The 23,781-nt window shown below is 39.6% G+C and overlaps 3 protein-coding genes across 6 annotated transcripts; 2 read left to right on the top strand and 1 right to left on the bottom strand.

Moving 5' to 3' along the window:
* Window positions 1–163: 163 nt before the first annotated feature.
* Window positions 164–8,992, top strand: cax1 (cation/H+ exchanger protein 1). 4 transcript variants are annotated; one of them, XM_031313694.2, is made up of 20 exons: window positions 164–372; window positions 1,406–1,582; window positions 1,787–1,914; window positions 2,087–2,195; window positions 2,314–2,430; window positions 2,514–2,575; window positions 2,682–2,846; window positions 3,039–3,224; window positions 3,860–3,962; window positions 4,355–4,496; window positions 4,849–5,032; window positions 5,146–5,245; window positions 5,345–5,463; window positions 5,731–5,768; window positions 5,890–6,143; window positions 6,541–6,677; window positions 6,923–7,017; window positions 8,106–8,184; window positions 8,266–8,374; window positions 8,597–8,992. In XM_031313694.2, the coding sequence occupies exons 1-20, from the start codon at window positions 300–302 to the stop codon at window positions 8,668–8,670; spliced, it is 2,451 nt and encodes an 816-aa protein (XP_031169554.1). In that variant the 5' UTR covers window positions 164–299; the 3' UTR covers window positions 8,671–8,992. The 4 variants fall into 4 exon arrangements, with proteins under 4 accessions (XP_031169554.1, XP_035852204.1, XP_031169559.1 ...); XM_035996311.1 differs by having other exon boundaries at window positions 166–372; window positions 3,863–3,962; window positions 5,890–6,020; XM_031313699.2 differs by having other exon boundaries at window positions 166–372; window positions 5,890–6,020; window positions 6,544–6,677.
* A 371-nt stretch (window positions 8,993–9,363) lies between these two features.
* Window positions 9,364–15,026, bottom strand: klhdc10 (kelch domain containing 10). Its single transcript, XM_031313581.2, has 9 exons — window positions 14,760–15,026; window positions 13,556–13,777; window positions 13,295–13,449; window positions 13,012–13,160; window positions 12,824–12,908; window positions 12,599–12,665; window positions 12,470–12,517; window positions 12,135–12,274; window positions 9,364–11,654 (listed from the first exon to the last, which is right to left on the bottom strand). The coding sequence occupies exons 1-9, from the start codon at window positions 14,848–14,850 to the stop codon at window positions 11,445–11,447; spliced, it is 1,167 nt and encodes a 388-aa protein (XP_031169441.1). The 5' UTR covers window positions 14,851–15,026; the 3' UTR covers window positions 9,364–11,444.
* Window positions 15,027–17,367: 2,341 nt separating this feature from the next.
* Window positions 17,368–22,692, top strand: zc3hc1 (zinc finger, C3HC-type containing 1). Its single transcript, XM_031313590.2, has 10 exons — window positions 17,368–17,612; window positions 18,406–18,508; window positions 18,756–18,906; window positions 19,034–19,117; window positions 19,243–19,370; window positions 19,594–19,733; window positions 19,994–20,264; window positions 20,415–20,618; window positions 21,236–21,448; window positions 21,749–22,692. Exons 1-10 carry the CDS (start codon window positions 17,479–17,481, stop codon window positions 21,821–21,823), a joined length of 1,503 nt encoding a protein of 500 aa, XP_031169450.1. The 5' UTR covers window positions 17,368–17,478; the 3' UTR covers window positions 21,824–22,692.
* Window positions 22,693–23,781: the final 1,089 nt, after the last annotated feature.

Below are 23,781 nucleotides of genomic sequence, written 5' to 3'. Positions count from 1 at the left end.
CATGCACATTTTCAAATCCTACACACAGTGACTTTAAAGATAAAAGAGGAACATTTAAAGTCATATATAGAAAGATAGATCGAAAACATATGCACATTAAGACTGAAATAGTAAGATTTAAAATCTTGCAGTCATCGCTGCTACTCCATCCACCTCCCCGCCCCTCTCTGTCTTTGCTGGGCGTCAGACTACCGTGGTGAACAATCATGACCCCACGGCAGACTTCATAAAGAGGGAGTGAACACTTGACGCACAGATGATACAGGACAGGAGCGACTCTTGAGGAATAGACTAGCAAAATGTCATACAAAAAGTCTTCGCTGATGCCAGTTGATGTGGAGAACCTGCGTAGAAGATCCTCGGCTGATTCAGGTAAGACTAAACTACTCTGCTTCTGCTGGGGCTTTCGCATTGACCTCCATTCAACCAACACCCTGAGTTTGTTCCTTCACAACGGATTTTAAAAACTCGGGCTATCATAATTTGTCTTTGCGTTTTGTGTTTATTACTTTGCTTCTTTGACATTTGACTTGCAGTCATCAAAGGCACCTGTGCTGCCAAACTTCCCTCCAATCTGAACTAAACTTTGAGAGCTAAAAACACGTTCTGTAGGACTTTCTGTTTGACTGTCGAACTCCATAGAAGTCGCTTTTTTCCTAGAAGAATTGTTTTTAAGTCATAAACGTATTTAAACGTCACTGAGGTCACTTTTGGAATACCTCTACGGACAGGTAGAAGTGAGGATTGTGTCCGAAATCAGAAGCATGGTTTCTTTCATGTACTTATATGGTGATTGCCTTGTGATGATCGCAACTTTGCAATCATAATGTAGATTATCCATCTAATTCACATCGTGTTAGTTTGGTGGATTGTCTCATTACGCAGACAAATGTGCAACCATTTATTGTTCCTAACTTTCATGCAGCCAAAAGACAGTTCTCTCATTAGCTTCTGGCTGTATTCTTAAAGGTGTCAGCACACTACCATAGTAGTTTTAAAAAGGGCATTTTATTTCAATTTTCTGTGGCGTTGAAATATGTTATTTCTGAATGTGCGAGTCTGCTTCATCAACTTCCAGTTGCTTCCTGAATCTATCCATTTTTAATCCTAATTTTAATTACAAATCATAGCACAGTTTTCTAATCTCTGTGTTGCAATGCATTTATAATGTGATCAGTCTTGGCAGAGGAGACACTGCATGACTCTCAGGAGGTTTTTGTTAGTCACACACTTTTCCATGGCTGAAAGGCATTGGTCCTGGATGTCAATCAACGCTACACCTCTAATGCAATAACCAGTGTGTGTGATGCAATGCATTTTTCACTGCTGAACTGGCAACAAAATCAATTTATGTCAAAATATTGTATATGTAAAGCTCTGTTCTCCATTATATTTCCTTATCCAGAGCACTCTGTAGATCCTGAACAGCATCACCATGTTCCACGACGACAGTCCCAAACTGATTGGCTCTGTGTTGGCCCCCATCATCCAGAGCTAGGCGCAGTGGAGACGCCCTCCCCAGATGCTTCTGCCCACTACTTCTGTCACTTCACACCCAAATGTTTCCTCACCGTCCCCAGAGGTGAATGAGACGTTGATATCACAAAAATGATTGTTAGATAGACAGGACAGGTCAACTGAAAGTGCGAGAGCATCCATCACTGCTGTTTATTGTGAATTATTATTATTATTATTATTATTATTATTATTATTATTATCATCATCATCATCATATTTTCTTGTATTGCCATGTGGAAGAGTTTTCTCACAGTTGTGATCTGCACAGGAGGACACGGCACCTCTAGATCTACTTCATCTCGGTGTGGAGAAGAGGGTTGGCATGAAAGCACCACAAAGACCACAATCAGAGCTGAGAATGAGGTGGAGGCCCAAAGGGAAGCCAACAACTACAAGGTGGGCTATGACTGTTAAGGCTCACTCTAAACACTCCTCTGCACCTCATTAGTATCACCTTTTTCACTGTTATTCAATAAATAATTTAAAAAGGCCTGGGCACATTTAATGTGGGTCGGCCCCTATTTACATTTGTTTTCTGTGACACTTTTTAAAATCACTCCTTTTTCAGTTCGGCTTCAGAAAGTGGAAGGGCAACGTAACGGAGAAGCCCATTGAAGACCGATCAGACATCATCAAAGGGCTCTACTCTGATCTTAGCATTGTTAAGCCTCAAGAAGGTCTTTTTTTCCCCTCTCTCTTTGCACTTTAATTATGTTTAACAGGACTGACATATAGACAAATATGGAATTGTTATGTGACCAATAACCTGTATGTGGGATTTCTTCTCTCTTTCAGGCCCAGTGGTCACCTTTGGGAACATAGTTTATGTAATTTTATTTGGATGGTGGATATCTTTAATCTACTTTATCATTTGTCCTGTAATGTTTCTAACAATCTTCGGTGCCCCATATGGTATGTATCCCATAAACCAGAGAGTATTTTAGTGTCCCCTTAAATGTGGAAACATCATGCCATTTTTTAAATGCTTTGTTTAGGCAAACTTTGTTTCAAGATGGCATGGTACTTTATTTGGCCATTTGGGAAGTCGATAGAAAAGGTAATTTGATATGTAGTATAATACTATTCCAATATTTAAGTGCCATTGCAAAATTACCAAGGAGTAATTATTCACCATATCCTGTTGTTATCTCTGCCATTTTCAGGCCGGGGATGTAGTTAAGAGATCTGTTGCAAAGCCTCCAAAGTGTGAGGTCATTCCTGAAGAGAGGGACAGTGACAAGGACTCCAGGCCCCTTCTGATGTCTTCCCCAATCCCTGTTGAGATCCCTGTCCCAGAACTACCAGCTAGAATAACTTCAAAGCACTGGGTAAGAGTCAGAATGACCTTAATCACTTGGCGCAATGAACATTTAGTAATGTTTCTATATATTATGAATGATTTCAGTTATTCTCTCTCTCTCTCTCTCTCTCTCTCTCTCTCTCTCTCTCTCTCTCTCTCTCTCTCTCTCTCTCTCTCTCTCTCTCTCTCTCTCTCTCTCTCTCTCTCTCTCTCTCTGCAGTGTCGCATCAGCACTTTTGTTTGGTTGTTGTTGGGTTACCCTGTCTTGGCTGTGGTTCACTCCCTGGCCTGTGTGCTCTCCTGGCTGCTGGTCTTCCCTATACCTGTAGCCAAGATGAATGCTCGCACACTGACCATAGTCCTCCTCATGGCGCCAGAGGACATTCAGATTCACAGGCTGGAAAAGGTGCACGTTCATTTTCTAAAATGTCAGTGGTTAGTTGAGAGAAAGGTGTCGAGGCAAGGAATGTGTGCAGTATTTTCCTCCTTTTGCTGCACTGGTCATGCTTATCAAAACACCAACTGCAAGAGTTTCATGATAGATGGATAGATAGTACTAGACCTTTTTATAGCCTTATTTGCTATGCTAACTGAAGTGCTAGAAATTCTTATTTGAAAATGGCACTGTTGCAGTGTGTAAATGGCCAATCTAATTAGTGTCCTCTATGACTTTCATGACTTTTTTTTTTTTTTTTTTTTTTTTTTTTTTATACTTAAAGGGTCAGTTTAACCAAATCACAAAGAACATACTTTTCATTTACCAACAAGTGGTGTATAACATGTACTGTACATAGTTTGCAGACATCTGCCACTAACACTGTGAAATGTTGGGAATTGACTTCTTGGAAAATAGCTCACTGTTAGAATTGCCATTGGTGGATTAGATGTTATTCAAGGAAAGAAATGTTACCACTAGAGGGAAGCAGAGAAAATATTTTTTTGTTTTTAGTTTTGTATAAACTGGCCCTTATCTGTTAATTGACTGTTTACATCTAATAAATTCATTTATAACTTGAAGTAAGTGTTTTATGTTCTCTTTAGCAGACACTTGAGTATGAGACCAGAGTCATCTTATGCTGTTATCAAGCTTTCAACGTGTATTATTACAAATACACTGTCCAAGGAATCAACATTTTTGCTCTCAGTATCCTTTTTGGTTCACTGGATCTAACTTGATGAAAGTAAGGGACCTGTAAGAAAAGTTAGTTTGCTTGTAAGAGTTCAGCTATGGCACCATTGGATTGCATTTCAATATACTGGTCTCCTGTATACTCAAAAAGTGTTGTGGTGGAGTTGTGTGCGCAGTTAAGAGCAGGAGACGGGAAAACTGTAGTAGTCTCAATGTCATCTCTGGTCGTAGTAGTAGAAGATAAGAGTTGTGGACATCTATCCATTCTTAAGTAATATATGTTTGCCATCCCCAATCCTGATTTTATTTCAAAAAGGGTTTTTGTACTGCAGATGTACAAGGTCAGTACAGTAGTGGTTTGTCCACTGTCCATTCATTTGTTCTCTTTAAGTCTATGTTCCTTGCAGACATGCTTCCCCTGGTATTATTCACTCTCATTATTGGTTATACTGACCGTGAACACAATGTCTGCAGTGCGGAGGCTAAATTTACCACAGCGATCGCTTCCATCATTCCTCTATCCTACTATATTGGTATGGGTATTGCCAGGTAAGGTTTTTTATTTTGCATTTCTTTTAAGATTATTTTTTTTGGGCTTTTCCTGCCTTTTTAATTTGACAGGACAGCTAGTTGAGAGAGGGAGAAGACATGCAAGAAATCGTCACAGGTCGGATTCGAACGCTGGATCTCTGCGTCGAGGCATAAACCTCTCAGTATACTGTATGTGAGCCTGCTCTACCCACTGAGCCAACCCGGCCATTATTTTGCATTTCTGTCTCTGGCCAGTAGATGAATGTTAATGAAAGGAGACAGTACAGACTTGGGGTGTCATTTTCCTCATGAATTCAGATGCACAATATATTTAATGGTTGCTTATTGGTAACTGTGCATATTCCCACAGCATTTCTGCACAGAGTAACTTTGCAGTGGGAGCGGTTGTGAACGCGACATTCGGCTCCATCACGGAGATGACCTTCTACATCACAGCACTGCTGCAGGGACACAATGCTAAGACCAAATGTTATGAAGAGGTGGTTAAATCAGCGCTCACTGGGACCTTGCTTGGGTGTATATTGTTCGTACCTGTGAGTGCCTGAGAGAGACAGATGAACATGTGTACATATCAGTTAACATTCAGCATTATGATACTCTGACATGATTATGAACTTCTTGCTGTTTGTGTTTGTCAACTGCACAGGGTATCTGTATGATCATTGGGGGCATTAAACACCAAGAGCAGCGTTTTAACAGTCGTTCAGCTGGAGTGAGCTCAGCTTTGCTTTTCATATCTGTAGGAGGTATGTATGGCAGCTGCACGTATAACTCCTTTTTAAACAATATGTCCTCCACTAACGCATTCATAAAACCTGACCCTCATGTTGTAACATTTTCCCCAGGTGTGTTTGCTCCCACTCTCTTCTCCAAGACCTTTGGTAATCTGATGTGTGAAAGCTGCACCAATATTCCAGGCAATGCCAGTTTAGCCTTCGTCTGCAAGAATTGTCACTATGACACGGTGGGCTGATTCACTAAACCTTTATATGACTTCATGCAAATTTGAAAACCTATATTTAAATCAAGATTTGCCAATTGTCCCTGCACCTGGAAATGGCGAGGGAACTGTTTGCAGTGCTTCACTGCCTTGATGTTTGTATCAACATATTCCAGACACTGAACACACATGAAGATTGAATCTTTATGGTTCTCCACAGCTTGATAATATAAAAAGGCTTTTAAAATGTATTTATTCATATTGTCACCTTAATATTTTTGTTTTTAACAGAGTTCAGCTGACCCACTATTGATCCTGTCCCATATTGAGTAAGTCCAGGTGCTACATACAGTACATGTACACATTTTCTTTTTTCTTCTTCTTTTTAAGTAACAAACTGAATAGTCTTTTAATTAATTATTAAATTATTAAAGAAATAATGTTTTCCAGGCCCCTGGTGTACACGATTTCTGTGCTGCTGCCTTCTGCATACTTGATCGGCCTCATCTTCACACTGAAAACCCACTCCCACATCTATGATATTCATATCAGCGATGGTCAAGGGGGCCATGCACACGGTGGTCAGTATGCACAAGAGGGTACCAGCAACTATCACCCCACTGGTGAGGTCACCACGGGCCATCTCCTTGCAGCCAACACATGTATTAATGGCAGCATTGTTTCCACCAGCCACAATGCAACAGGTGTGTGTGTGTGTGTGTGTGTGTGTGTGTGTGTGTGTGTGTGTGTGTGTGTGTGTGTGTGTGTGTGTGTGTGTGTGTGTGTGTGTGTGTGTGTGTGTGTGTGTGTGTGTGTGTGTGTGTGTGTGTGTGTGTGTGTGGTGAAGGAACATGAACATTGCAACACACTAACTTGCCTGTTGCCTGCTATATTTGTGCATATGAGAAAAGCATTTTCCTTACAGTAAAGTTGTGCATGCCAAACGCCTTCAGCATGTGAGGGTAAAGAACCTAAAAATGGGAGAAAGTTCAGACTTCGAACTCTATTGGATGGATGTAAAAGGGGAGAAAAACGTCCTGCAACAGTAAGGTAAGTCATAAACGTTAAACGTTGGTAAGCCTATTTTGTGTATGTCACCAGCAGGTCATCATGTAGTCCACTGGTCCCGGTGGAGGGCTCTTGGAGTGCTGATTGTTTCCACAATATTGATGGCCTGCTGCGCAGACCTCAGCACGGAGAACATTGAGCCTATTCTGACCCATTCCCGCGTCTCTCAGGTATTCAAAATACTTTACCTTTTAAAGAGGAAGGGAAATGCCACTTAGATTCCAAGTGTCATTGGTCCTCGGTTAATATGACCACATTAATATATAGAAGAAGATGCAAACCTTCAATTGAAGTTGAAATTCACAACCTGGAATACATTTTTGATAAACTAACTCCAATAGTTAGGAATAGAAAATATAAACATTTTATAAACCTCAATGTGTTTCTTTGTACTTGATGCTGCCCCCTTTTGCAGTACTTCATCGGTGTCACAGTGTTGGCAATGGTGCCAGAGCTTCCTGAGATTGTTAATGGGATCCAATTTGCACTGCAGAACAACATAAGCCTGAGGTTAGTCCTAGTCCACTCTGCTGTTGTAGTATAATTTTTAGTTACCGCCTTCTTCCACTTTATAAAGGCCATAGCCTATTTCAATTTCGAGCAATGATAGATCTGGCAAGCAAGCACAATATTTGAAGGGGCAGTTTATCCCGAAATCAAAAAAAAACATATTTTACCTCTTACCTGTTGTGCTATTTATCAATCTAGATTGTTTTGGTGTGAGTTGCCCAGAGTTGGAGATATCGGCCATAGAGATATCTGCCTTCTCTCCAATAATTTCAAACTAGATGGCACTCGGCTTGTGGTGCTCAAAGCACCAAAAGAATACATTTGAAAAACTCAACAGCAATGTCACTTTCTAGAAAAACATGATATGGCTACTCAAGGTAACCCACCAACCTGGTTGTGAGCAGTTTCATGTAGGAACTATTTTCTTTCTACCAAACTACACCCGCCAACTGTATCACCGCGCAGAAGGAAGCATAGGCTTCTCATGGATGTCTAACTTGTGGTCCAATATTGTTATCTTTATCTTTTATTTCGGATCCCCATTAGCTGTTAACAATGTAGCAGCTAGTCTTCCTGTGGTCCACATAAAACAATTACAACCGCTAGCTAGTGAAGATTTATAGCTAACCAATAGGCTAGCTCACCTGAGCTAGCTAACATTACAGCTCAACTGAGGAGGATGGCATTAATGTTTACGTCTTACGCTGTCATGAGCACCAGCATCTCGTCTGCTTCCTTCTGTGCACTGATATGGTTGGCGGGCATAGTTCGGTAGAGAAAAAATATAGTTTCTACATGAAACTGCTCTCACAACCAGGTTTGTGAAAAAAATAAGATGAAAAATATGTATTATTGATTTTGGGGTGAACTGTTCCTTTAAGCAATGACTAAATAACAGTAGTGTGATAGTTCAATGTCTAATTTGTAATTTTACTCATTTATAAACACAAAGATTTTCACATTGTTTGAACAGCATTACACGTTATACAATTTTTTTGGTTCGTAGATACTAAGGTATATTGAGCCATTGTAAAAAGGAGTGTTATAAAACTTTTTAACTTATATACATATATGACCTTTGTCTACAGTCTTGAAGTGGGCAGTTGCATTGCTGTGCAGGTCTGCATGATTCAGATTCCACTGCTCGTACTCTTCAATGCCTTCTATGTAAGTGCTCAGTTTTTGTAACTAATGGATTTCTTTACATAATGCAATTGTTTCATGACACAGCGAACACTCTTCCCCCAGGATGTTGGATTTGTGCTTGTGTTCAGTGATATTCATCTGTGGGCCAGCATCTTTAGTGTCATTCTGGTCAACTACATCTTCATGGATGGAAAATGTGACTACTTTCAGGGTGAGTCAGGATGCAGAGATTTCTCCACATAATGGACATCAATTCACATAGAGCAACAAAATATTAGATGTTGGCAAATGAGCAATTGGTTATACCTTAACTTCTAAACCATGTAGATTCAAGAATTAGCAGGTAAGAGGATGTGTGCATATGGCCTGTTTATTTGTAAAGGTTAAGCTTGAATTGATATGTAGATTATAATCAACTCTGTTTTGTTTGCAGGCACTGCTCTAGTGGTGGTCTACCTCATCCTTTTGGCCCTTTACTTCTTTGCTCCATCTCCACGCTCTTGTTGATCTGTTTGCCAAGACAAATCCTATAAAAAATGCATTAGTCCTTCATCTTCAGGTGGTTTGTGTTCAGTAGCACAAAAGATGGAAAAATATTTGGATTGAGTTGTGAAATTTCACAGCAAAGCTGGAAGTGAGTAGCTTCTGTCTGCTTTTTGTCATATTATATTAAATGGTGTTTTGTGCACTCGAACATATTCCCATTTCTGGCTGTAATCAAAAATGTGTGACTTTGATTTTTTGCTCTTGCATTTAAATATACATTTGTGGTAATCATTTTTGGCTCTTATATATTGTAATATGTGGTTTATAAAGGACATAATAAATGCATCTATTTAAAAAAAACTTGTGTGTGAAATAAGATCACTTTTTTAACCAGTGCTTCACTACCTACATAACACAACTTTGTATTTAAACTTTTCTTTTGAAAAATGTACACCACTATAAATTATATTGGAGTTTTAAGTTTGGGTACACTTTGATATCTTAGCTTTATGGCTCTATAAAGTTAATTATTGACATTTTGGCACATTTAGTATTCTTATCAACATGACAAATGACATGCATGATATCACCTTGATCTAGTTTCTATTCTCAGAATAGAAGTGGCAACAGCAGTTCAAAAATGGTCTTAAATAGAAAAATGATTTATGTATCATGCTAATAATTAGTCGAGCAAAGGAAACGAGGAATCTGAGTGCTATTTACAGAACACTTTTATTAACAGTACTCCCAACAACATTCACACAAGCCTACTGTACAACATTTTAGTGGTCACCTTTAAAACGGTCTCAAATTAAAGGTTTGATAAAGTTAATATAAAAAGCAGGGAATGACGACATGCAGAACAGAAATAAAAGGGAGAAAAGTAGTGCAGGTAGATCAAACCATAGGGCAACATCCCATCCTGGGCCTCACCTAACCTCTCATTATAATCACTTTGTTCAAGTTGCACAATATTTGGCATATGTTAAATGAATTAAACATAAGAACTGTATTGGAACACAATAACTTGACACGTTGACTAAGTGATTTTCGGGTTAATTCCTAATATGCCTTAAGTCTACTCTGTCTGGATTAACAGGAAGAGAATACAAAGCCTCTGCATCCTTGAAACAGGATACACAATTGCTATTTTTGTCACCAAGATGTTGAATGATTATATGTTACAGCTTATTGAAAATGTTCACTTACTTAAAAACAATTTTCAACATGAACCCTTTGTCTAATATGCAAATATCGTATACTGCCTATATTTGGGAAATGTCAGCCTCAAAGGTTTAAAAAAGGCACTGCAGTGAAAACAAATGTTTGTATAAGCCTGCTACTAAAGCAACTCCCTGTGCAAAACATTTTGTGTCCTCAACAGAGAGGGAGTAAAAGTCTGAACAGATTTAAGTCTTTATTTGAATAAAAGCATTTTTGAATTAATTTTAAAGAGCACCAAATTCACAGTGATGTGTTGCATGGTTTGGTTTACAAATGAGAGCTGCAAGCAAACAGGATGGAAAATTAATCATTTTAAAGATAGCCACCCTTGAAACCTTTTTGCAGACTGTTTTCCAGACTAGGCTGTAACATAATGTAGAATGGAAAATACAGGAAATACAAGAGCTCAGACATACAGTATGCAAATCCAGCATTGAACCTTTTCTTCACACACTAACGATGGGCATACAGTGTTTCTGCACGTTTTAGCTAACTTATCACAAAAACATATTACTCATGACCATTTTCGAAGTATACCATAACTTTAAAAAAAATGATTTTCCTTCCCTCCAGGCAGACACTGGTTTCCATTCATATAGTATAAAAACAACTCAGACTTGAAATTTAAGATTGGTTGGCCTCACAGTGACCAGCGTGTCTGCTCTTATTTATGTCAAAGTTATACAAGGATTACATAACTTCAACAATAAAAGCAAACGCAAATCAGTGTGATTGACTATGTTAAGCAAGTCGCAATTCTCAAGTCTCTCAAGTCTTTTCATACCATAAGGAGATAAGGGAAATAAAAAGGCTACCTGGAAGGTCGCAAAACCATTTTAAAAGCAAATCTAAAACACGACAGCATGTCAGCAGAAATGAAAATTATACATGAGACTTGAATTAAATTGGCTAAAATGTGCAGAAACACTGGCATGGTCCTTATTCAAAAACAGTCTGCCACTTTTTATACTGAAGATAGACTGCTTTTATGATCTAATTAAAAAAAAAGTAAATATCCACAAATTTGCAAGACAAAGTGTGCAAACAGCAATATCAGGTGATGAGAATACCCCCAGAAAAACTGAATTAGTCTTTTAAATAAATACACATGCATTCTTCCTTTGCACAGAATTCTTAAAAAGTACTGGAGGAGGCAGATAAAAAAAACGATCGAACGAATAGACAATCTTTGAAAACGTGGTATGGCAAAATATAGTATTTCCAGCTGTCACAGTTTGGAGGATGAGAAGTGGGAATTCATGTTTAGCTTGACACAAAGGCATCATGTAAGGAATTGTGGTGGCAACAGGGGGGTTGAGTAAAATCCATAAAACATTCCACATTTATTTTCTTTATCATCACTGAAACTGCGAAAAATAATAAGAACTAACAAAAAAAGGCATCCCATTGTTTTTGGTTTTAAGGTGGGGCTACGTTAGGCAGGGGAGGGAAACGACATTTTCCCGAGAATTTTGCTAAGAATTTAATTCTGTGCTCTGTCAGAACTCATCTCCTCCCATTCCAGCCCAGCCCATCCCATCCATTCATTTGTCCGTCCTTCCATGTGCGGCCTATTTCAAACGTTCAATGAGTTCCTGTGTGAGTCCCAGGTTGAGCAGCTGCATGGTAGGGATTGAAGTCAGGTGGGGAAAGGCCTTGAGGAGCTTCTCCCAGCATAGCTCCAGCAGGCTGGGTACACCCAGCCAGATCTTAAACAGAGAGCCAGTTCTCTTGTTCTCATGGATGTTCACCACCCCACCATGGATGTACATGCAGCCAGCCTGGGGACGGAGTGAAGGAAAAAGACTAAGACGTAAATATTATATTCAGTATAGAGAGAGAGTTTACTACATTAATCACCTGGGCCTTTTGGGTCTAAGCTCCCCTATGGGCCATCATTGGTAACTTGTGTGACCAAAATAACATCTGATACAAAGTAGATCAATAAGAGAAAAGAAAGAAGAACATATTCTTCTATCACTCACATTTTCGTCTCATTTTGCTTTGATTACAGAACTTATAAAACAGAACATTATCTAGTAGGAAATTAGACTAAGGGATAGGTCATTTAAATGAATTCCATGGGTTACATTACATGACTAAATTACTAACTACTTTCATCAACATGTATTTCACTTGTGTACATGAAAAAGATTGTTACCACTGACGTGCCCTAAAAAACACTGCTTGAAATTGCTAATTGAAAAGCTTATTAAATGTACAGTATATGCATGCAAAGTGACTGGGGGTTTTGTACTAACTGGCGTGACAGCAGCACAGTGGAAGTAGGCCGGCTCAGGCATCATTGCTGGTAGTTTACTCCACTGGAAAGTCTGCAGGTTGATCTTCCACAGATCAGCTAAAATCAATTCCCCATTGTAGCCTCCACAGATAAATACATCTACAGCAGAGAAAAATTGAATGGTCAGATACGGTTTATGTAGCTGTACATGTATCAGCTGGCATGGAGTTACTCTCAAATCAGTTTAACATATGGAGGATGGGATATCAATTGACAGTAGTGCCTGTTTATCTTTGAAGCAGATTATGTTCATCAGTTGATATTAGCTGCACGGCGTTATTGAAAAGTTCTCACCATTTCTTATTTGTACACAGCTATGGCATCTCCTAGGAGCAGGATACCCTGTCAGAAGCACATACATTTTAGAATGGTATGAAAGAGAACAAAACAGGCTTAGTTAATAATGAGGTGCAACAAACAGACCTATTTTGTCATGAGGTTTAGTTGTAAGTTCCTCCCAGGAATTGGTCTCCAGATTGTAAGCATGTATCTATTAAAAAAATACAATATTTAGTGTTTCGTGCAGTGATTAAGATAGATTTGGCTTGTGTACAAAACAACAAACTGTAATAAACATTTTGAAATTTGAAATTCTGGCTGACACACAGTGACGCATTTGGTGAGTATACCCTTATTGATAACTGGTACCTTGTCCAGAGGGTAAGATGTCCAGGAAGTTCCTCCTCCCAGGATGTAGATCCTCTGTCCGTCATGTGCTATTTCATGCCTGTACCTGTGACACACACACAATAGCCCGCCATGAGTTTTACTACACTGAAAATATTCAACACTTGTTTTGATCCTGTGTAGCACATTCAGGTGTCATAAAGGCATACCGTTCCTCAGGCAGGTCGTCAGGAGGGTTGTTGGGCTTGAGGTGGATCCACTCCCTGGTGGTCAGGTCCAGCCTGTGCAGGTCTGTGCTGTAGATGTAACCCGTTGTCCCTCCAAACACGTACAAGAAGCCGTTTATAATGACCATTGCCTGAAGGACGAAAGATAACAGCAAGTTTAAAAGTTTGTATATCAACTGGATTTAAAAAACTCAAAATTAGTCTCTACAATATTTTAAAATCCTTCAAGAGAGCAATCACATGACAGGGTAATTTATGAGGTTACCTGTCCATAGATTCTGTTGGGCTTCTTCCCCCGACAGTTGAGCAGTGACCATCGCTTGTACTTCACATTACAAACATGTACGTCATTGCCGTTATTTTCACCAAAGGGGATCCCGGTGCCGCCAAACACCAGGAGGTTGTTGCCATGCAAAACAGCTGAAGAGACAGCAACACCAAACTCAATTTCCATACACATTTTTGGTATAAAATACTAACATTAAGTATCAAAATGTTCAAAACTATTAGATATACAATGTTTCACCTGACATAGACGCCAGCTCTGTGGGCATGTAGCCCTCTGTTTGAATCTGCTGCCAGCAGCCGGTGGCAAAGTGGTACCTCCAGAGCTCCCTGAACAGTGGATAGTCTTCGTTCTCTGAGCCTCCGGACTCATCATAGTCAGGGTTGTACCCTCCAAACACATACAGGTTAGTGTTGTCAGCAACGCAGCGATGCCCACTGCGGGCAGGGGGAGTACGATGACCTGGAGAGGGAGGAACAAAGTTTCACAGGATGAGGAGAGGGGGAGCATGCTAACAGAGATACTAGACAGATAAGATCAACATCCACACAAGAAGCTACAGATGTCCACTACAAGTTAAGTCAATATACAAGAATAAGTCAGGTGAAGTAAAGTAAATATCACTGGTTGTATTTACTACAAAATCTGACTGAACCTGAAGAAAATAGGCACATTCATCATCCACTTTAGAATGCTGAAGGATATCCCAGCATGCCTTGACAGAAAGCATACTTTGCTGGGCCCCATGTGTGACTGGCCTTGACAAATGTAAGACTGTATCTGTGACACAAAAAAACGAAAACAGACCAGGACCAGGATATGTACTGAAGATATACCACAACATTGAAATCTAATAAACAGCCACATGAAAATTTTAGGGATCAAAGAGGAGTCAATCCTTCCTGGCTTTTTTCACACATGATGGATTATCTAAATAATGTATGTCCATTGAGTACCATGTTCTGGAGATAACGATTATCAATACTTGGTACCCAGTAAACGGCCCTGAATCTCCTAAAAATAATTGGCATTAGGGTGTTTGCAGGTCTGTAAAACCTAACAATCAATGACTGTGTCATGCCATATAATTAGTAAGTTTTATGTGCAGTTTAAAGACAGGGTTTTACAAAAAGTGAAACACTATGATAACCATTTACCATAACCAGCTTATAACGTTACTCATTTTGTAACACGTATATCTTGGATATGGGGGCTAACAAGCTAATAAAAGATAAACAGGCTGAATAGCTGGATGTTACTAGCTTGGACGTTTTGGTTAGCAATGACACCAGTAGGGGCAACAGTTAAATTCTTATTATGCAAAAGTGACATTGTATTCGGTCGCAGCGGATCTCAGACACACAGTGTTTATTAGCCTGGCCACATGTGCCAACGTCAAGTTATAACCTGTAGTTAGCATGTCTTGCTAATGTTGTTGACCGACCTGCTAATGTCTCACGGTGCGGCGGCCTGTGTGTCAGTTTCTCGAATCTATTCAGCTGGTCTGGACTGCGAGCACCTTCAGCGTCCGACATCGTTTCCCCTTTACAATCCAGTCCTGAAGAACGTCACATCAAATAAAAACAACATCTGCTAAAGTGCTGATAAAACATTATAAATAATTTCATATCTCAGTATGAAGCCATTCACAAATTTTACCCCCCCGGCCGTGAGACACTTGACCAATCAGAGGGCTTGTTATTAGGACGTGGCGTCATTAGAGATAGGCGGGACTGCGGTAGATGCTAGATCGGATCCGCTAGACGTGTCGACGTCAAAGGACGTGCCTTGTGGCCTGCCTTATTCTGTCTCTGATTGGCTTACCCTGGAATTATCACCCTAACCCTAACCAATCCCCACTCCCCATGCCTATACCTAACCTAGACATACCGTGCGTTCATGGACATCGGAAAAACGTTTTTCCGAGTGAAAACGTCATCATTCACGTCCCTTCCTGTCGGAATCAGAGGTGGGAAACTCGGGCCAGATTTTGCTAACCGAGTTTCCCAGTTGGTGACGCGTTGTTGACAACTGACGTTTGATGTAGGTGATTTTGGTTCACTGAACATATTTCAATGACAATAAACTGTTGTGGACAAATGCCTCTGCTGAGAAACATACACAGACATAACATGTTTCAAATTATTCATAAATAGGCCTATGTATAAAAAAACAACAACACATTATCCGTGTCCTTTCCTGTTCGTTGTCCTGCAGATAACACAAACACCTGACGATGTGCTGTTTGTATGCTCGCATAAGAAAACAGCAGCAAATTATTGTAGCCTCCATGTTTTCACCAGGTTTTCACACACCTGATGCTCAAGGCTACGCCCAACATTTGGTGGCAGTCATGCAACAAGTTGTTATGCCAAACGCCAATACAACAGAAGAAGAAGAACACGCATCCAGACCATCCTAACCATGTGAACACTGGTAGTCTGAAAAACAACGTAATCACGGGGGCAGTCCCTGTTATTCCGAGGTGGCATGAACGCGCCAATAGACGTCGACCATTCTAGCAGATGCGATTTAGGATTTACCCGGGACTGCGCGTCTTCAAACAACAACAGTTTTTGTATCTGTCAAAGTGCGGCCCAGTACCGTAGTCCAGGGACTTGGAAAATGTTGTATGTGTAAAACTGTGATAGATCAGACGTGCCATGATCTTCAAACAGTCAGTTGACAGCGATACGTTCGTCAAGCAGGTGCTCACTGAACTTTGAAAGAGAAAAAACTTTTGGACAAAGACCTGAGCCTTCCTTGGCCTACTGGATCTTTGATCCAAGGGACATATACTCAAGGAGGCTCTTTTTTGACTGACTGAATAACTTTGAACCATAGAAATAAAATGTATTTTTGATGTATTATTTCCATGCTCAACACTTTATTTACATGGGAATGTATTAGATTGGAATATTTTCATCGGTTTTTGTTTTGTTTCTTATGCTGATTTGTGTAATTAATTTTAATCTTGAAGACTGTTTTTTTTTCTCTGTCCTAAACTGTGAACTTAGTTAAAAAAAAAAAAAAACTAATACAGTCTTAAAAAAGAAGAAGAAACGATTCAATAATGTGTTAAAAAGCATTATTTGCAAAGTTATTGTGTGTGTGAAGACAGACTGTGGCTGACAAGTAGGCCCTAACTGATATCTAATTGCAGTTTTTTTGCAGATCATTTTTTTCTTTTTCTGTGCTTCCATTAGAGGCATGCAGGGGAGAGGGGAGAATGAAGTGAGACTGCATGGTCCATGAGCTGGTTATCAACACGCTGACAATGAGGATGTGATGACAATACTTCTGTTCTTCTTTTAAAGACTTTGAATGCAGCACTTTTAGGCTACTTGTGATGGAGTATTTACATAGTGCTACTTTTGCCTAAAGTATACAAATATTTCCTCCATTGTACTGCAGTGTAATAAAAGTCATTTAAAGTGAGGTATTTCAACTTCCTCCTTCACAGAGACAAGGTGAAATTAATTAACATCCTATAGTACATCTGAAATTATTTATTTAGTGTGAGGAGGAAACCAGCAACGTATGAAAAAAAATATATATATGGGACTCTCTTTGGCCAGTGAGGTAGTGGACTAATTGTGCTCTTGTCTACATAATGTTGTAATTAGAACCTCTGCCTTACTTGACTGATAGTTTTTTCTTTAATTTTTTAAATTGTGAACGAGGGAGAAATGTTTACCATTCCTGGGCTGTGGGTGGTAGGGGGTTCTTTGATTTTTTTCTTGTGTAGGCTATTTATGGAAAAATGGCTATTTTGCTGCAATAAAACATCTTTAAAAAAGTGACGCATTTCATCTCCCTGCTAGGAAGTATCTAACAAAATACTACTAAATGTGCATTCAAATAAGGTAGCTTTTTCAGTGTAAAAGGAAAAAAACGGTTACATTGAATCCTGCTTTAAATAAGGTAACGTTAATTCTGTAAAATGAAAAAAACAAACATCAAATTGCATTTTGGGATATTTTCATATCTCTCGTTGATAATTCCTACTTGATTAATAACATTCTGATGATAGAAACGTCTACAAAATGTGTTGACAGTGAAGAAGTCAAGCATCCTCGGTGAGCTCAGTAGGGTGCTGTGGTTGGGGTAAAGCGGAACGATTGGTTTCAGGTTTTATTTTCCGGGGGACCACAGAGCCGATCATGGCGACTCTCGGCGGCAGTCGTGGGGATCGTCTCGGCAACACTAATCAACAAAAGTCTTCTTTTGCATCTCCAGAGAAAGTTCGTGAACTTCTTAATGCAGGAGTGTCATCAACAGATATCGGATCCAACAGGTGCAATTTTTTAACAATCGCACGCTATTTTGATTTAAAGTGGCCAAAGAACATGTTGACATTAGCTAATTTGGTTAGCCACTTAGCCTGGAAGCTCTGCTAGTTGAGCCGCCTTCACTCAGCGTTATTTCAAGAGGGACGAGTCTACAGATTTGGGAGCTTGTAGGCCAGGAACGGGAGTTTGCACACCTTTGCTATTCTGGCTTGTTATTAGTCTATCTAACGGACATGTTGGTATGGTAGTCATTATGCTATCGCTCCCGTGCACTGTCGTTAAAGATAAGGGGGGTTGGGGACCAACGTTTTAATATAACGCGGTGTACTCTAGTAGTCTGCTATTAATTTCCGGAGTATTGTCCACTTGCTGCCCAGCCATCAAAGCCAATACATTTGGTTTGACTTCTTACCATGCATTAATTTAGCAGACAGATCTGGAAGAATGGAGCTGCTATTCATTGTTTTATCTCGATTCACAAGTTCCATTCAGGTGAAATGTTTAACTGCATGTTACTGCAATTTCTTTTTAATTCTTATTACCACCAGTTAACTAACTAACTAACTAACTAACTAACCCCTTACTAACCCCTTACTACTTGTTTAATTGAAATTGGTAGGTCTACAGCAAGCATTCCTGTATAGTGGTGCAAGTGTTGAGTGAGTTAGGAGAAATTTACAGTACACACACATAAGTTAATCAATTGCTAATTAATGTGTTTTTTTTTTTTTTACCATTCAAATAATAAGTAAGTGTGTGGAAACTGAAGATGTTTTTTTTCCTTTATGTGGATTTCAGTGGACAAGGAAATGTGAAAGTTCTGGAAGTAAAAAGCAACACTCAAGCACCCTGCGAGGCAACAAACAAAGAAGCCTTTTTCTCAAGAGTGGAATCCTATTCAATATCCTTTCACTTATTTTGACCTTTTGACCCAGTTAAAGACATCCAGGTTTTTACATTATAAAGACAGCACTTGTTGATCTATAATTTTGATATTTTTTTTTGTTGATATTTCACATATGAAGAGACTTAGATGATCCATGTGGGAAATGTATAGATATCTACTCTCTCTCTCATTTAGAGTAATAATAAATGTGACGATAGGCTACTTGTTTTGTGTCTGAGTGAAATTTTCCTTAGCATAGCACTGTTTGAAATGGGCAGGCAAACCCCGCACACTGTCCCCTCTGATGTGCGCCAGATATGGCTGGATCAACGTTGGCTGTGATATGCTCAAGTGCTCCAGCTGCCAGGCTTTCCTTTGTGCATCACTACAACCAACTTTAGACTTTGAAAAATGTGAGCAAAACTTAAGTAACAGAAAAATACAAGGGCACACTTTATTTTTTATTTTGGCAAGGTAGGGCAGATGATGCCAGTCTGCCAAAAATGAAAGGTCAAACAACTCACCTTGTTTCTTTAATAGATGGATCCCGCATTGCAGAGATATCGAGGCAGCTTCAGACGCAGCATGAGAAGTTTTGCCCCTGGCCTGACTTTCCATGCCCAGGTAGAAGCAAGCATTTTGTATTGCATGCATACACCAACAAAATGATCTATACCATGACCATGTCATTTCAGCTGAATTAACCCTGAGGATCCACTTGATGGTTAAGATAAACGTTGTCATTTCAGAGCGTTTCTGGCAGGTTCCAGCCTGTGAACCATCGGCACTTCTCACTGCCTTCTTAGAGCGCTTCCAGAGCACTTGTCTCATTGCACAGCAGCTGCCTGCCATGAAGCCGGAGCAGCTAAAGTCTATGGTGAGGCCGAGTCTTGGATACTGACAAAAATGCACTCTGAAGCATTATGAAAATTTTTCATATTACAGAAAGGCCTTTGAAGAATGCTTCCAGGAGATCATGTTAAGGACAGTCAGATTCATTCTAGAAAACATTGAACTTTATGTGTGGATGTATTCAACAATTAGAAAACATAGCATTTTCAGTTGTTCACATGTTACTAATGTCCACTGTTTCATTGCAGTCTTTGACTGAGGATGTAATCAGTGTTATACTGCAGCTGATCGAGGACGAACAAAAGAGAACGGGACGTTCTCCATGTTCTGAACCTTTGGCTGTCCAGGTGGCTGCATGCATTGTTTCTCTCTGTGGCTGGGCTGCAAGGTGAGATGAAACTACCCTTTTGCTGTGCTTGACTCTTCAATACACTTTACACTTGCTCAGTACATTTTCTAGTACACACAACTTGATATTGCCATAAACTAGAGTAAGCAAACACAGAAGATAATTTCCAATGTTGAATAAATTGTCAATGATGTACTAGCTGTAAAGTACAGGGGAAGTAATTTAGGAAACTGAGAGAAACATTTTTAACACTCCTCCACCTGATTAAGATGTCTGAGCCATGGATTTCTCTATCTTAGCCCAGCTCTGCATGCCATGAACCTGCCCATCCTCACCTGCTCGTACTGTATGCGCAAGGTGGGTTTGTGGAACTTCCACCAGATGGAGGGAAATGGAGGCGATGGAGATGCCTCACCAAATACTGAAGGCCCCTCTGCTCAAGCAACAGGTCCTGCCCCTGCAGCTATGCATGAGGCCCAAGGGGACCAGTCTGCTTCTGCCTCAGCCTCCTCTGCTACAACTCCATGTCGCATGAAGCTGAGGAGCCAGGACTCCACCCGCTCTGACCAGGCAAGCTTTAAGCAAATGAAGGGTGACCAGCTAAATAAGCTAGGCTTATATGCATATGTTAATATTAAGCAGAATTACTTTACTCTATGTATAACAATGGCAAGTGTACCGGGTTGCTTTTTTTTAACCTTGCTCTGGTGTGTGTTACAGAGTGAGGGAACCTCTTCCCCTGTGTCTTTGCGTGCGCGAAGCAGAGACTCACCAAGCCCCAGTGAAGAGCTGCCAAGTCTTTTGCCCAGGGGAAAAAGGTCTGCAACTCGCAGTAGAGGACAGGGGGACACCTCTGGGGCTGATGGTGCTGTGAGCCTGCAGCACCCTCCTAAACGCCTGTGCCTGTCATCAGTTGGTGATCCAGTAAGAACTAACATTACTGCTGATTTCACACCTTGTTTTTTTACAGTTTTATTATGGCACAGGGCTCCATAACTTTTAATACAGTGCTGCATGGTCATTAAGTCAATGTTTTGAGAGTAATATCAATGATTGTAACACTTGTAGTCAAGCTAGGGCTGCACTCATCACATTTTGATTCTTATCTCTATGCAATCTCATTCTTGCATGACAAATTTTGCCACATTTACATTAGCAAAGAGATTGGTTCATCAAAGTCAGTGCTCCTAGTTTCTTTATAAGTAGCGTCAGCAAATGATGATGATGATGATGAAAGCACCTAGTTTGCAAGCAGTGTTTTGTCATAATCATAGCACAAGAGGTTAGCACTATACATTTGTGCAAACACCTGAAATGTCATAAAATAATAATATCAACATACCTGACAAGCTCTCAAAGGCCTACAGAGATCACAGATGCTATATCTTGATCCAGACATAGTTTCCCCAAGAATCATGAGAGAAGCATTTCTAAACTCAAGTTTGAGTGAAAAAAAAAAATCTGAATTCTCACTTTATCTAGTATTTGACACACCTAATTCAAGGCAAGGCTGTATAACTAATATCCTAATGGTATTTCAGGATGGGCTTCTGCACAAGAATGCATTTGACCCCCTCGCTCAGCACAGAGACTGGTGTCCCTGGATCTCTGCGGGAAAGGAGAATGTGGATCCAGGGGCAAACCCCTTTTTGGATGGAGTCTCGGAGCTTAATCAGCAGGGCTGGAAGGCTGCTCTTGACCTCCTCATGCCCATGAAGAAGAACTCCAGTACAGCAGGAGGCAGTCCAGGACAGGCAAGTCAAGACTTATGAAAGATTCAGGATTTTTATTTGCCATTTGTGCATACACCAAACAGTCCAGGCACATAGGAATTATTGTGCAGGCTCTTTTGAGTCAAGTAAAAAGAGTTAAGGGCAAAGAAACGTTGCATTTTAAAACAGAAATGACCACATCACATCCTCTGGAAAAAGATGCATAGCAATACATGCATGGACATGCTAATTTCAGTTTTTTTGTTATTACTGTTACCACTTGGCTTTGTAGTGTTAATTTAAACAATATGTGACATTTGTCTATTCTCTCTTTCCTCCCAGGGCCCTAGGGACAAGTCTAAAAGGGTTTTTGCTATATTCCGTCAGTGGCAGGTATCCTCCTCTCCGTCTCAGTAGACTGTTTCCATCCAAACAACACTGAATTGATGAACAGACCTGCCCTCTTTTTTTGTGGTACGGAGTCCGTAGTACCAATGACAGGAGTGTAATATCATATCAATGTTTGCCATTGTGTTTACAGTCACTGTTTCTGGAGGGAAAGGAAGTTGATTGTGTCTATAGGCAAATAAGTATCTTCTCTGTGAACAGTGAAATATGTGAAGGATGCCTGTGTGGTTTTAAAACCTTTGAATTCATTTTCATCAAAATTGGGATGTGCAGATATTGGGGCATAAGTAGTCATCGAGTAATAGAACACATCTCAGTGTTGTTAATTGGCCACAAACAAGGCTTACTATTACTATTTACATCACATGAGGATTGCTTGGATAGTCCTTCATGACATTGTGGTAGTCTGGATTTCTGTGGGACACGAGACAAGAAATCCATTATCGTGAGAAAGGGCCAAATGGCTTGACACTGGAAAGGCAATGTTTACCTTCAATGTATGGTGAGTCATTTCGGGAATGGTCAATTTTTAACCTTAGATTAGCAAAAAAAACTGTGAGGAAGTCATTTTTGTGTGTGTACTGTTGTGCTTGAAGCTAACATGTATACGAATATGAATTCTCTTTTGAAAAGAACAATCCTTTTTGGAGTAGTGAAATGTTTGTTTTTTTTTGTTTTAATTTCGTCAATCCTGATTACTGCAGGCAGGAAGAACCATGTGCCATGAATTTCAAACCTGTTTTGATTCAAATTCAGGATACCTGTACTGCATTTTTGCCTTCCCGTGACATCTCATTGCTAATGCAGTCCGCTTTTTCTTGCATGTGCTTTTATCTTCGTAGTTTCCTAAAAGGGTTTAATAAAATGCTCTTCTGAAAGTTTGTTTTACTTTGCATGTTGAACCTCTGACATTTCAACCAAAGAAAAGATTAGATAAGATTAGAAATGATATTGTTAATACAAGGAAAATACATTAAGTACATTCAGATATGCCTTTTGCAAATATTTTAGTACCCATTGTTGCAGCTTGCACAGGGACAGACTTCTGAAAAAAAAACTCTGTGATTTCACATAGTTGTGATTTGGGATTAGCTAATCTAAACTGACTTCTGAAAAAATGTTTCTGTGATTTCACATAGTTGTGATTTGGGATTAGCTAATCTATTCCAGTTGCTGCTATATGTTACCTTTCAGCAATCACTGGCAGCCATTTTGTTGCCTGAAAACATTTTAGGATGAAAGTTATACAAAGACTATGTTCCTTAGAATTCTCAGTTTTATGCAAATGACAATTTCTATGGCAGTCTTTTCACTGCAGTTGTGGGGACCCAAGAAAAAACATTGGCTTTGATGAGGCTGTCTTTAGAGCAATGGTATATTTTTAGCCATGGTTGTGCTATTAAAACCAGTCTCTTTATTGGGTTTCATGTATATCCTGTAATGATTTATATTTCAACCTCAATTTGGCCATTTAACAGAAAAAAACAGAAATGAGCTGATTTAAGTTTTGTTTCCCTAAAAAGATTCAAAGATCTATGTGCAGCAACCTTTCCCCCACTGTTTGTTTCGTTGGAAAAAGGTTTTCTTCCAAGGATTGTTAGCTGTGGCCAGACATTTTGAGTTATGTATCTTGCTATTCAGCACCTGGGTGTGTCCCTTAACATCTTGTGAAGAAGTGGAAGACAGGCAAAACCAAGGCAGAACCAGTGCCACAGCAATGACTTATTTATTTGTAAAACCCTGAAGAATGTCTTTATAGTTAGATTTCTTCTATGTCTTGATATTTTTCTATCGTTTCTAAATCCCCAAATAGAAAATAACAATGTAATTGGTATCAAAATGTACTTTAGCATGCAATTTAAGATATAAAACCAAAACCAAAGGTGTTCTAAATAAACTACAAAGATGAGCCATTTATGTTGACGTTTGGTCGCAGATATATGACGTAGCCGCGGAGGGATCCTATC

The sequence above is a fragment of the Sander lucioperca genome, chromosome 20 (assembly GCF_008315115.2).
Source record: "Sander lucioperca isolate FBNREF2018 chromosome 20, SLUC_FBN_1.2, whole genome shotgun sequence".
In the NCBI taxonomy this organism is placed as follows: Eukaryota; Metazoa; Chordata; class Actinopteri; order Perciformes; family Percidae; genus Sander; species Sander lucioperca.
This window is presented reverse-complemented; position numbering and strand designations above follow the sequence as displayed.